The sequence below is a fragment of the Myotis lucifugus genome, unplaced genomic scaffold, assembly GCF_000147115.1.
Source record: "Myotis lucifugus unplaced genomic scaffold, Myoluc2.0 scaffold_190, whole genome shotgun sequence".
Lineage (NCBI taxonomy): Eukaryota > Metazoa > Chordata > Mammalia > Chiroptera > Vespertilionidae > Myotis > Myotis lucifugus.
In genome coordinates, this window is record NW_005871238.1 from 1,523,384 (window position 1) to 1,536,347 (window position 12,964).

General features: G+C 56.9%; 2 protein-coding genes across 2 annotated transcripts in view; both read right to left on the reverse strand.

Annotated features, from left to right (window-relative positions):
* Nucleotides 1-5,135, reverse strand: part of IGSF9 (immunoglobulin superfamily member 9) — an 18,796-nt gene extending 13,661 nt beyond the window's left edge. Inside the window, 3 exon segments of the mRNA XM_014462785.2 lie at nt 2,192-2,380; nt 2,570-2,868; nt 5,017-5,135. Of these exon segments, the coding sequence (XP_014318271.1) occupies nt 2,192-2,380; nt 2,570-2,627 (247 nt within the window). The 5' untranslated portion in view covers nt 2,628-2,868; nt 5,017-5,135.
* A 5,677-nt stretch (nt 5,136-10,812) lies between these two features.
* SLAMF9 (SLAM family member 9) overlaps nt 10,813-12,964 on the reverse strand; it is a 2,575-nt gene continuing 423 nt past the window's right edge. The window contains exons 2-4 of the mRNA XM_023760699.1: nt 12,597-12,939; nt 11,508-11,780; nt 10,813-11,126 (exon numbers count right to left, since the gene is read on the reverse strand). Coding sequence (XP_023616467.1) covers nt 10,813-11,126; nt 11,508-11,780; nt 12,597-12,939 — 930 coding nt within the window. The remainder of the gene's footprint in view (nt 11,127-11,507; nt 11,781-12,596; nt 12,940-12,964) is intronic.

Below are 12,964 nucleotides of genomic sequence, written 5' to 3' on the forward strand. Positions count from 1 at the left end.
ACCAGCAGTTTTGGAGGACAAAAGGCAGTAAGGGGGAGGTGACTGGAGGGATCGGGGGCATTCTAAAGCAGAATAAGATAAGTGATTTGTATCAAACAAGTCAGGACAGAGAAAAAAAACTCGTGTCCCTTCTGCTGTTTGGTGCACCTTCAAACTACCAAGAAATACAACAGAAAAGTCAAAAACCAAAAGCAGGTCCCATGGAATAGAAGGACTGGCCTAAGACCCCCCCCCCAGGAAAGGTGAAGTCGATAAGGCACGCCTGTCCTCTCACGCCCGGCCACGTTCACACCACGCAGGCGCTCCATGCCAGCACTTCACACTGTGTCGGACTTAATCCTAGTAGTTAGCACTAGCTGGCTTTATACGGCCTTTTACTACCTTCAACCTGGTCTATAAACCCAGTCTCCTCCGCTAGATTGATTCTGGAATCCTCCATGGCTGGAAGCTTTCCCTTCAGTCCAGGCCCTAAAGCTCCCGTCTCTCCCATGGTTCCTCCCACATTCGAGGCACCAGCCCCACACAGTCCCAGGCCCTGGCCCCTTCACTTGCCCAGAGGGTTTATGACAGGGCAGAAGAGTCATTAGCAACCTCTACCTCCCATTGCCTAGCAACGGCAGTTCAGAGTCCCCTACACAAAGGATGAGAGGCCCTTCCACACTGGGAGGCAGGAAAGAGTTAATGGGCACAGGGACCATCCCCCAACCTCCACCCTGGGACCAGACTCTGAGGACTAGCCCTGGTCCAACCAGGAGCTCCAGCCTGGGGCTGGGTGGACACCGAGGGCAGGGGTAGGAAGAAAGCCCCAGAGGCGACAGCCCTGACAGATAGAAATCCCACAGGTAGCCCAGTTGCTGGTCAGACCTCAAAACAGGATGGGGCTGGGGAGGGGGAGAAGGTAGTGGGCGGGGGGGGGGGCGTGGAACAGAGGGAAGAAGAGTTGCACATCTGCCTAGTGGAGTCTCAGGAAAAGCCCTTCTCCCTCTTTTCCTCCCTCTGCCTTAGTCAGGCATCTTCTGCATCTGCCAGCCTCAGCCAGGCAGCCCACACCCCTCCCAGCCTGGGGGGTGGGGGGGACGGTGAGGGGGCAGAGGCAGGGAGGGAGGGTGGGTGGGCACTGCCGCTCTCTCCATTTGTCCTAACCAGAGCCCGCTTTCATCAGTTCCCAGGGGGCTTGTGGAGACGCATATGCTCCCACTAGGCTGTTTGCCAACAACTGCCCCCAGTTTGAAAATAAACTCTTCCCTTGGGCAGCACCTGCCTGAGCCGCCTCCCCTTTGTCAGCCAGCCCCTCGGAGGGAGCTCAGCCAATCCTATGGCTTCTCCGGGATTCAAATTAAGACGGGGAAGGGAGAGGCCCCTCCAGCCACAAGGACCTCCCAGGTGGCCTTTCCTGGGCTTCCTCCTTAGTTCACAGGGGACCCCACCTTGGGCCTCCCACACACTGCCCTCTGAGACCTGCACTACACCTCTCAGATTAAGGCTCCAGCCAGGATTAGGGGCACGCTGAGCCTTCTGAGGGGCCCAGGGAGGCCTACACACTCCTCTAGAGTCCATGCAGGAGCCCCTTGGAGCAGCAACCCAGCCTAGCCCCTTCCATTCACCGATTTTTTGGGAACCTGGCCCTCCCCAGCTCACCTCTGCGCACAGGTTGAGTGCCCACTGGACAAGCAGACAGGCTGTAAACCCACCCACCTGCTGCCCTATCAGTCCAGGCCCTAGGGCCTAGGAGCCCCAAACTAGCATTCAAGGCAGTGGAGGAGGGAGAGGGCAGGGGACTGAGCTGATAGCAGAGCCAGGGACCAGGACAGGGCCACATGGGGAGACCGGGTAAGATCAGGATGGAGTCTGGGAAGCTTTGTGATGAGATCTAGAAAAACGGTTAGAGAATTAAGTTGGATACTTGAAACAGGGCTGTAGGATCTCCCTGGGAACAGACCACATGGAGTTCTAAACAGCATGTGCATGTGCGTGTGTGCGTGTGTGTGTGCGTGCGTGTGTGTTCGCACGCGTGCACACATGTGTAAATGCAGCTTGGAGCACATGCTTATTAAGCAGAATCGAAGCAGTGGAGCTGAGGTAAGGTCAGGGCAGGGACAGAGCAGGTAAGGAGACACCCCTTCCCCCCAAGCCCCCGCCCACCCCAGCCCTTCTCTGTTGGCGATCCCTCTGACCTGTGGCCAAGTCTTACCCACGTAATCAGGGTCCACGCGGGGAGAGTAGAGGCCGAACTGGATGAAGATGGGAAGCAGGAACCCAAAGCGCAGCCACTCAATGACGTGCAGCGGGGGCTGGCCAGCCGCGGGCAGCAAGTCACAGCCCAGCACGGCGCTCTCCCCAGCCCGGCCCACCACCGACACCACCTCAGGCTTCCCTTGACCTGCATGGCGGGTGGCATGAGACACAGCAGGGCCCAGGTCAGGGCTGAGACAGCATTTCCGGGGGCTCCCTAGGACTCTGAGTAGTTGAGGGAACCCTCAACTGCTCCAGAACCCTCCCATGCTCACAGAGAACCCCTGGGGAACGCCCCCACCCCAAAGCTCACAGGGAGTTCTGGAGTCCAGCTCACCGTCAGCCCTCTGGCTGATGATCAGGCTGAGGATGGCCAGACTGAGGCACCAAACCATAGCCCGGCTGCCTGCTCACCCGGCCCCGCCCTGTCCACAGGGGCCCGGGTGGAGGGGCCTGGGATGTCCACCGCCCAGCGAGCCCGGTCAATCCTTCTGATCAGGTAACAGGCTTCGGCTCCCACTCTGCTGGACAGTGAGGACGTGGCTCACGAAACACCTGAAGAAGCTGTTCTCTGGAGCACGGCCAGATCGAAATGCCAACTGCAAGGCGATATCCAGAGGTGGCCAGTGCTGGAAACTGGGAGGATTCCCACGGTTAGAGAAAAGCCAGGAGGGGAGCAAAGGACGGGAAAGGAGATACGTAGGAGGGAGGGACACAGGAGACCAGAGGGCTTGACACCTGCCCCTGGTCAGGAGGACCTGAGACCGAGCACGGGAGGATAAGGGCGTGCGGGCAGAGGGAGACCAGGCAGGTCGGGACATGCTAGGGGGCACATCTGAGAAAACGCCGAGGAATTCTTGGGAAACCCGGGTTACTAAGGTTCTCGAAAAACTAAAGCGGGAGGAAACTGGGGGTTCCTCTCCACTCAGAAAAATGTTTTCAGGGGAGTACGGGGAATGAACCCTCTCGGGCCAGCCTCCTCTTCCTTCTCTCCCCTTAGTTCAGATGTGAAAAAAAGGTGGCAGATAGGAGGTAGGACTGGTATTGTCTCCACTCCCCTAGTGAAAAATAAGGACCTTGAGGCTCAGAGAGCCTCGCTCAGGGGCCCAGAGCCAGTCAGGGGCAAAGCATGGATAAGAACCCCCAGAAAGTGGCCCCCAGGGGACCCCACACAATTCCTTGTCCTGTTTCCCCAGCCTCGGAAAACCCTGGCAGCTGGGGACCAGTCCCTCCTTCTCCACTCAGCCTCCCAACACTGCTTCAGCAGTGAGTGAGTCAGGCATTTGGGAAAAGGGGACTGCCTCTCCCCCAGGCTGGTATGGGGGGGCCCAGGCAGCACCCTCCAGGTCTAGGCAGGTCCCTGGGCTGGCACCTGGCCTCACTTCCTCTTCATGGTGCTGCCAGGCAGCCTCCCTCCACCAGACACCCTGACCCAAGTGCCTCACCCCAATTCCTGCCACTCACTCCCCTCCACTATCCACCCCCCAGTGTTTGCTGGCTCTCCCTTCCCCACCCCTAGGGGCAAGCTCCATGAAAAGCCAAAAAAGCCATGAGTCCATGGGCGAGGCCAGGGGGTGGGTGGGGGTGCCGCCTGCCTTGGGCAAATCCAGGGGACTCTGCTCTAGGCCTCACCCCACTCTTGGCTTCATGGTTTCCCACTGGCTATAAAACACCCCGTCTCTCAGCCTGACCCCTGCCTCTACCTAATGGCCCCGTGTGTCCTGCACCTCATGGGAAGCATCCCCTTGCTCCCCGCTGCTTCTCGCCAGCTCTCCCACAGTTCCCCAACTATGTTCTTCCAAGTGTGTAAGAACCCTCACTTACCTCCTGGCTCAGTGTTCTGGGGACCTTAGTAACCCAGGTTTCTCCAGAATCCCTCTGCTTTTCCTAAAATTGTATCAACTCCTCGGCCCCCAGCATGTCCTCACCTGTCTGGTCTCCGGCACCCAGCACTCCATTCTCCCAGTATCCCATCCCAGTCATCTCTACTTCTCACAGCGCACCGTCCCCCACCACATACACACACACACACAAATGCCCATTTTTGGAACCTGATCTCCAATTGCATCAGGTCCTCTGCACTTCCAGGAACTCCCAGTCTCTGCCAGAATCCCCACCCACAGACACACCCACGGGGGCTTCGCCCACCTGCTCCCCCTGGAATTTTTCTCCCTAGAATTTCCCTGCCTCTGCTTCCCATACACTTCTTTAAATTTTTTATTGATTTTTTTAAGAGATAGAGAAAGGGAGAAAAAGAGAAAGGGGGAGGTAAGCAAGAGAGAAAGAAAGAGGAGAGAGAGAGAAACATGGACTTGTTCCACTTATTTATGCATTCATTGGTTGATTCTTATGTGCCCAGACCCGGGATCAGACGTGCAACCCTGGTGTACCCCCACCATGCTCCAACCACCTGAGCTCCCAGCAGGGGCCACTCTACACTTCTGATGCCTCACCCCAATTTCCTCAGTCCTCGCCTTCTCTGGACCCCTGGAACTCCTTGCTTTTGGGACCCCCCAGAGCCAGCCCCCTACACACACACACACACACACACACGCACACACACACGCACGCACACGCATTGCCTCCAGAACTCCTCCAGCGCCCAGGGAACCCACCCACCAAGAATCCCACTTCGCTCCCCAACACTCCCCTAGTTCTGCGCCCCAGAAAATTCCACTTCTCTCCAAGAGACTCCCGCTCTCTCCTGTCCCCCCGACTCCCGCACCTTCCTCTGTCCCCCGAGACGCTCCCATCCCAGCCCCTCGAGCACGCCCACGCCCTCACCTGCTCCTCGCGCTCCGCTCCACTCCACCCGCGACACAATAGGGGGCGGGCCCGCCTCCCGCCTCCGAGGCCCCGAGAGCCTCCCGTTGCCCTGGAGACCGCCAATCCCCGCCCGCGGCGGCCGATGGAGACAGCGGAGGGCGAGGAGGTGGGCGCGACCCCGGGCGGCCTGGGACTTGTAGTTTCGCGGGAGCTGGGCGCGCACGTGGGCAGGTCGCCCCCTGGCGGAGAGCGGTGCGGCCGGGCGGAGAGGCCGGAGGGCGGCGGGTCGGGGCCGGGCTCCGGGCTCCGGGCTCCGGGAGTCGCGGGAGCTGCTCTTGGCTGGCTCCGCGCGCCCTCCTTCCGGGGTGCGCTCCCCCGACCCCTCCCTCCGCTACCCGGCAGCCGGAGTTGAATCTGAGCCCGGGGCTGGAGCACTCCGGCGGGGAGCAGGACTCCCTCCCGCCTCCCAGGGGATCCACCTAGCTCCCGGCTCCTCTGATCTCCTCCCTCATCCCATCCCACCTCCGCCCCTCTCTCCTCTGGCCCAACTGGAAATACCTGTCCGCACCTGGCGAGCTCCCAGGTCCCGCCCAGGCACTGCCCGCCGAGCGGAGGGAAGGCGGCGCCCCGCTGAGGTTGCCAAGTCCACTCCGCCCAGCGCCCCGCGCCAACCACCCAGAGAAACAGGCCCAGAAGGGAGAAAAGAGAGACATGCTGGCCCGGGAGATCAGAAGAGAAGGGATGGAATGTGACCTTTTGCTGAGCCCCGCAGGTGCCAGACTCGGGGCTCCGTGTTTATAACTGTTATGTAAGCCGCGCGGAGGCCCTGTGGGGTAGGTTTGGTCCCCGTGACTAGTGGGACAGCCAAGACTCAGTGAGCAGGTGAAGTGACTTGCCCAAGCTCCCCATCGAGGACACGGCAGAGCCAGAGCCGGATCCAGACCCTACCCTGTCTTTATCGGCCCACCCCTGGGACATGTCAACCTCAGGCACGAAGATATCCTGCCTGTCTGTGCCTCTGAGCCGCTGCTACTCAGCTCTGTGCTGCCTTACATGTGGATGCGGCCTGGCAGTGCCTTCCCCACCAGGTGTAAGCAGTCCTGTCTCCCTTCCGGAAGTCTTTCCTGAAAGCAGAACACTGACCACCCCAACCCCCCCTCCCAACGCGAGTCTGATCTCCTGGGGTTCAAACAGTGCAACGGGCATTGATTCATGGAATCGTGGCCTCAACGTCAGGAGAGACCCCACGATGGGTCTTTCTGCTGACCTGTGTGCGTGCCTCCTCCTCCGGGTGAGCAGCCAGCCCCATCTGACCCCATCATAAACCAGGAACCTCACCACCCACGACCAATCCACGTGTAGGGACTCTCACTGCTGGAAAGTTCTCCCAAGGGTAAACGTCTGGGTGCCTGAGATGGAAATGTGGAGGGGGACCCGGGAGGATGAGGGGAGACAGGAGTTCTCTCCCACCATCCCTCCGCACATGCTCCCCAGTGGCAGCTTTCAGCAATACTTAACAGTGTAACAGGCCGAGCTGACAGTGATAAGACTGTGGTGAAAGCGTGTTAGTGGACACACAAGAAAGCAAGGCCAGGCAGCGTGCCCAGGAAAAATGGTGAAGCGTCTCTTGGCCCCTCACCAGCCAGCGGGACAGAGCTGCCTCCCCACAGCGCAATGGGCTCCACCTCTGGTCCAAAGGTTGCATTTCTGCTGTCCCCAGTGTTTTCTTGAGGATAAGCTGATCGCACTTGAGCACTAAAGTCACTTTTTTTGTAAACTTGGGATTTACATGATTTTCCATTTTTATTTATTTTTTTAAAAATATATTTTATTAACTATTTTACAGAGAGGAAGGGAGAGGGATAGAGAGTTAGAAACATCCACCAGCTGCCTCCTGGCACACTCCCTACTGGGGTTGTGCCCGCAACCAAGGTATTTGCCCTTGACTGGAATCGAACCTGGGACCTTTCAGTTCGCAGGCCGACGCTCTAGCCACTGAGCCAAACCGGTTAGGGATTTTCCATTTTTTAAAAGTGTATGATCTGGTCATTTTCCCTGGAAGCTTATTTTGTGTCTAATTGTAGTTATTTTGCTGTGATTCTGGTGTTATCTTGATGGCTTTTTGGTAAGAAAGGGAGCCTAGCCCTATAACTTGTTCCCTCACCCCCTAGACTAAAATAAATGGGGGTGAGGGGGGGAATAGTCCCCGAGGCTCACAACTGAAGATTTTCCTCAGGTTGATCTCAACCAATAACCATTACTCTCTGGGAAAGTTTATCTAGCCAACTAGGATTCTGCCTAACCAAAGTAACTTATTTTCAGCTTGTTGACAAAAGATCCCTACAGGTTGTCAATTCCAGGGATTTGGTTGACCACGTGCCCATGAGCACTGGTCCTGATTTAAAAAAAAAAAAAAAAAGGTGTGGTATTCCCCAGATTGTCATGTAACTGTTGGTGTGCTGTCTCCTGTCCGGATGAGACTCTGGCCCCGTGAGCGTGTGGAGCCTGTCTTGTTCATCCTTGAATTCCCCCACAGCCCTTAGTCTCTCACAGGGGCCCTGCCCACCCCTCTAGACTCATTTGTCTCCTATCCCTTTATCAGGAGCCGTGCGTGGCCTTGCAGCCCCTGGAATTCCCTGTGCTTTTTCACGTAGTGTCTTCTCCCTTATCTGCTGTCTGGCTACAAAGTCCTCTTTCTCCCTTCCCAGGACTCTCCCTGCTAATCACTGGTCAAATTCTGTTTACCTCTTCCCTCAGGGCCACCCCATGCCTGACTCCTCCCGCCATGCCCTCGCCTTCACCCACAGCCCTTGTCACCTTCGCTGTGATTGTATCGCTGTGATTATATCCTTACACACCCCACAAAGTCCCTTGAGGGCAGACAGTGTCATTTCCTCTCCAGTGCTAGCCCAGTGCCTGATGGTAGGTGCTTAAATGTTTGCTTTCACCTGCTTTCAAAAAGTGAGCAAACTTTGCCGTCTGCAAAGTGCGATCAGGTGATCACTATCCTGGCTTCCGGCAGGCCTCTCTGAGCCTATATTCGGCTCATTTGAGGGTCTCAGCCCTCTTCTTCCAGGCACGCTTTTCTCTGTGTGTTCAGAGACTGTGTGAGAGAAGAAGGGACTTGGCCAAATTCCGGGGAGAGCCCTGGGCCAGCCGTCCAGGCACCCTTCACTCCTTTATTTACTTTCTGTGTCTGGGATGCAAGAGCAAGGAGCTGCCCCTGTGTGTGCAGATAGAAACCAGTTGTCCTTTCCCAGTCTTTAGGAAGGTAATGAGGAACTGAAGAGCCTGGGGGCTGCAGGCGTGGCCCTAGAACTCAGGCCTCGTAGAAAGTGGGGCTGCGTAGGCCTGGGGAGAGGCGTGGAAAACCAGTCTCGGGCCAGGGACTGCCTTCCAGCAGAACCGGGGCTGGGGCCCCCAGCGAGCAGAGTGGATCTGTTGCCAGACGTAGGAGCTCGTAGGGGTTCTTTGAGGACTGGTTTCCCACCCTTGCCACCACCTTCCCCAGCCCCATGGGGCTCCCTGTCCTGCACATAAACCCTAGGTAGGAAGCCCCTCCTGACCTCGTAGCCCCGCTCCTTTCCTGTCCAGGAGTCCTGGCTCTTAGCTTCCGCCCATGCTGCCCAGAGCCACCCTCCTAGGTTCCTGGTGCCCGGCCCACACGTCCGGTTTCCCCAAAGCAGTGTCCTCGGTCTCCACCATTCCCAGGCATTCCAAAGCCCCTCACAGCCTAGGAGCCCTTGTCTTAGAAGACACTTTGGAGGTCAGCATCTTCGTCCTCACTGAGGGAGAGGGAAGGTGAGGTCCAGACAAATGTCAGGTGTGGCTTCTGCCACATGGCTTTTCCCAGCTCCTCGGACTCCTAAACTCCCCAGGGGCACAGCTGCTCCTTCCTCTGTGGGAGCCACGGTGCTCTCTTAGCCGTATCTCTGTAAATGCGCCAATCAGCCGTACCAAGGCCTGCCTCTCCTTCAAAGTGTGTGTTCTTTGTGGAAGGAACCTTACCCCAATGGGCGCTTCCTGAACAAAGTGTCCTAAGCTAGAGGTGAGTGGCAGGGCAGAGCCCACATCTCCTGAGATCTCCCCCAGAGCTCTCCCCACTGGACTCTACACCCCCTTCCATTCACTCATTACCGACACGTGTCCTGTCACTTGGGTGACTTCCCAGTCTCTCCCCAAGTCCCCCACCCATGGCAGCTTCACAAGGTGTGATTTTGGGAGGATGACCAAGGCTTGGCAGTGGCTGATCAGGCCTGGATGAGGAATCGGGGCTAGTCAGTGGGCTCAGGAAAGAACAGGACCACAAATTGAAGGGCCTTTGCCCAAGAGGAGTGGTGTGTAAGAGGTAGGCATTAACCCAGGACAAGAATCCAGAGAGGTTTGACACGTGGAAATCTATAGAGAACAGACAGTAAGATGAATCACAAATAAAGGTTAAGGGTCCAGACCACAGCTATTGACCCAGCAATTACCCCTATGGGGTAGGCACCAGAGGGTCAGAGCAGCTGGCATCAGGGAGATGGCTGCAAGGTTCCAGGCTCGCTCAGACCCAGAGAGGAGCAGCACTGAGGGGGATTAAGGGAGGGGCGGGTTCCGGTCTCCCTGACACCCCAGCCTCTAGACTGGGGTGGGGTGCATGGGAAGAGTTAAGTGCACTTGCAGCCAGGGTGGAAGTGGGGCTGTGAGAGCAGACCTTAGCAGGAACAACACTACTCTTCGGGTGCTCAGTGCCGGCAATGCGCCCATTGAAGAGTCACAGATTAAGTAAATTAGAAGAAAGCTCTCACTTCTCTCATTTAAAATGTAAACACTCTGTATATTAATGGGGAAGGTGATAGGTGGTGAATAATACACCAACACCACATTGGGAAGTCTCACTTCTATCCCCGAAGGCAGGCATGAGAAAACGTGGGCTGGAAAGGGGGCACCTGGAATGGAAGGAAGCAGGAATTTGAGGGGAAACCTGGAGTGGAAGGGAAGGGGGCTGGAGGGAGAAGAGGGGTGTTGGAGGGAACACCTGCAGTGGAAGGGAAGGGGGCTGGAGGGAGCACCTGGAGTGGAAGGGAAGGGGGCTGGAGGGAGCACCTGGAGAGGAAGGGAAGGGGGCTGCAGGGAGCACCTGGAGAGGAAGGGAAGGGGGCTGCAGGGAGCACCTGGAGAGGAAGGGAAGGGGGCTGCAGGGAGCACCTGGAGAGGAAGGGAAGGGGGCTGCAGGGAGCACCTGGAGAGAAAGGGAAGGGGGCTGGAGGGAGCACCTACAGTGGAAGGGAAGGGGGCTGCAGGGAGCACCTACAGTGGAAGGGAAGTGGGCTGGAGGGAGCACCTACAGTGGAAGGAAAGGGGCTGCAGGGAGCACCTACAGTGGAAGGGAAGTGGGCTGCAGGGAGCACCTGGAGAGGAAGGGAAGGGGGCTGCAGGGAGCACCTGGAGAGGAAGGGAAGAGACGCAGGCTTACCAAAGTCATCCAGTGAGGGACCAAACAAGCTTCTCCAGAATGGCAGTCATCTGATTCAACTTTATTGCCAGTCGTCCCTGGGAGGGTAAGGCCCTTTGTACATCCACCCGCAGCCCTTTGACAAGTATAGCCTTTGGAGAAGAAGGAGGATTTCCTGGAGCTGGGAAGAAACAGTGGTCAAGAGGGGAGTCCCCAAGGAGCTATCAGGCCAGGCAAGGGCCAGGCTCCTATCTCTCTCTCTCTCTCTCTCTCTCTCTCTCTCTCAATTGCTTCAACTTTATTTTTTAATATACTTTTATTTATTTCAGAGAGGAAGAGAAAGGGAGAGAGATAGAAACACCAATGGTGAAAGGGAATCATAGACCTCCTGCACGCCCCCGACTGGGGATTGAGCCCGCAACCCAGGCCCGTGTCCTGACCGGGAATCCAACTGTGACCTCCTGGTTCATAGGTCGACGTTCAACCACTAAGCCAGCTGGGCCAGGCTTGTCCGTCTTTCTCAGTCTCAATCTGTTTCTCCTGATTTTTTTCATCCTTGGTATCTTGCATCCTTTCTGGCCTTGAGCGAGCCACAGCCCCGTGGCCAGAGTTACCAAGAGCAGGAGGAGGAGCAGTGCCTTGACCAGGAGGCAGAAGGAAGCGGAGGCCTTCTCTGAAGGGTACCTAAGATCTGGAACAGAAGAAGGAAGGAGGCAGGGGGAGAGGGGGCCTCACCAAAGGGAAAGGTGAGTTGCAGACACCCACCCCAAATCCCACAGAGGGGTCAAGTTCAGTCAGCTGTGTGCCTTTGCAAGTGTCTCTTGAAATACTTATTCTATTCACAGAAGCTCAGGAACTGAGATCTGGGGAGCAATTTCAAGCTGAGCAAGAGTCTAGAAGAGACCTTCGGAAGTTGGGCGTTCCAGGGAAAGAGGGGAGCCCCCCCACCCAATCCAGGGGTCAAGTCCCTCTGGGAGAGGGTTAGGTTCTAGATTCCATGTATTCTCTTGGGAAGAACTGACAAATGAAGGTGGTGGCCTCAAGGCCCTGCAGTAGCTCAGGGTCCTGGTACCTGCACAGAAGGGCCCAGCAGGGATGAGATAGGAACTCATGTTGCTGACGGGGTTGCTAGCCCTGCAGGTGTAGGAGAGGGCATGGTCCCCGGGCCTCCAGGATGTGCTGAGGACAGAGCCTTCACGTGCTGTGTCGACACCATCCTCCCGGGATATCCAGCTGTAGGTCACGTCCAGGCCGGCCTGCTCTACAGAGCATGTCAGGGACACATTACAGAGACCGTCCCCTGAGATCTCAAAGTTCACAGTGATGGAAGGCTCCGACAGCCGTCCTGGATGAAGGAGGAACACAAAAGCCAGCTAGGTCATCAGGGCTTGGGTCTGTTTTCCTAAGTTCCTCAACACTGGGGTCTGGGTGCTGTCCTCTGAGGGCCCCTCCACCCACACAAGCAGGCAGAAACTAACAAAACTCAGCCACCGTACAACCCAGGGTCCCCGGGCAGCTGCGGAGGCAGGCAGGGCTGCCTGTGGCCTCTTCCACTTCCCCTTTATACCTTGCCCCTCTCTCTCACGTTGGCACCCACCTTCCTCCAAACCCCATTCTGCCTCCTCAAACCCAGAACATATTGTTACCCTCTCTCTCAGGGACATTTATAGCTTAATCGGTGTCTTAACAGGATTCAAGGTAGAATATCAGTCAATGTCACGGGCACTAAGAAGGAACTTGCATTCAAGTAGAGAGGAGTCACTGATTAGTAGCCCTCAAATCACTCAGAAGGATTAAAAAAGGCTCAAGACTGGAGGTGCATTCACACACACACACACACACACACACACACACACACCCGCCGCCCAGTGTGAAATCTCACTGGGACAGAAGGTCTCCTAGAAATCTCCCCACAAAGCCCGAGCTCTCTGTCAGGCCCCTCCACAGGAACAGCTCCATGCCCCAGTGCTTCGTTGCTCCAGGTCACTCTACCCGCGGCAGCAAGGCAGCCCAGATGCTGGGGTTGGGTACACTAGGGACAGTCTGCCTTCCAGTCCCAACCCCTCAAGTCATAACCCCAAGTCCGAGACCCCTCCTCCTCTGCATGGGAAGCTCAGGAAAGCCCGCGAAGGCAGGTGCGCGGTTCCCAAGCTAAACTCACGGTAGATGCGTAGGTTGTACTGCTGCAGGCTGGAGATCTGGGACGTCCACAGGTTGACTTGAGCTTGGTAAGGCCCCGAGTCCTCCCAGCTCAGATTGCCAATGTGCAGAGAGTAGCTGGGACTCGGGAAGCTCACTCGGCCCTGGTAGCGAGGGTCGGTCACCGTGACGTTAGCTAAATGTCCCTCTTTTGTTGGCACCACAATAGCTAGCGTTATGTGGGAGGACCAGATGATGTTCTCAACCTCTTCATCAGGTGGTATTTCCAGGGGGAGACTGATGGACTCCTGCAGGACTGCGACCACTTCCTGGGGACCCACAGCCGTCTCCAGAATCTCCTTTGGCTGCAGAGAAAGGAAGGAAAAGGGT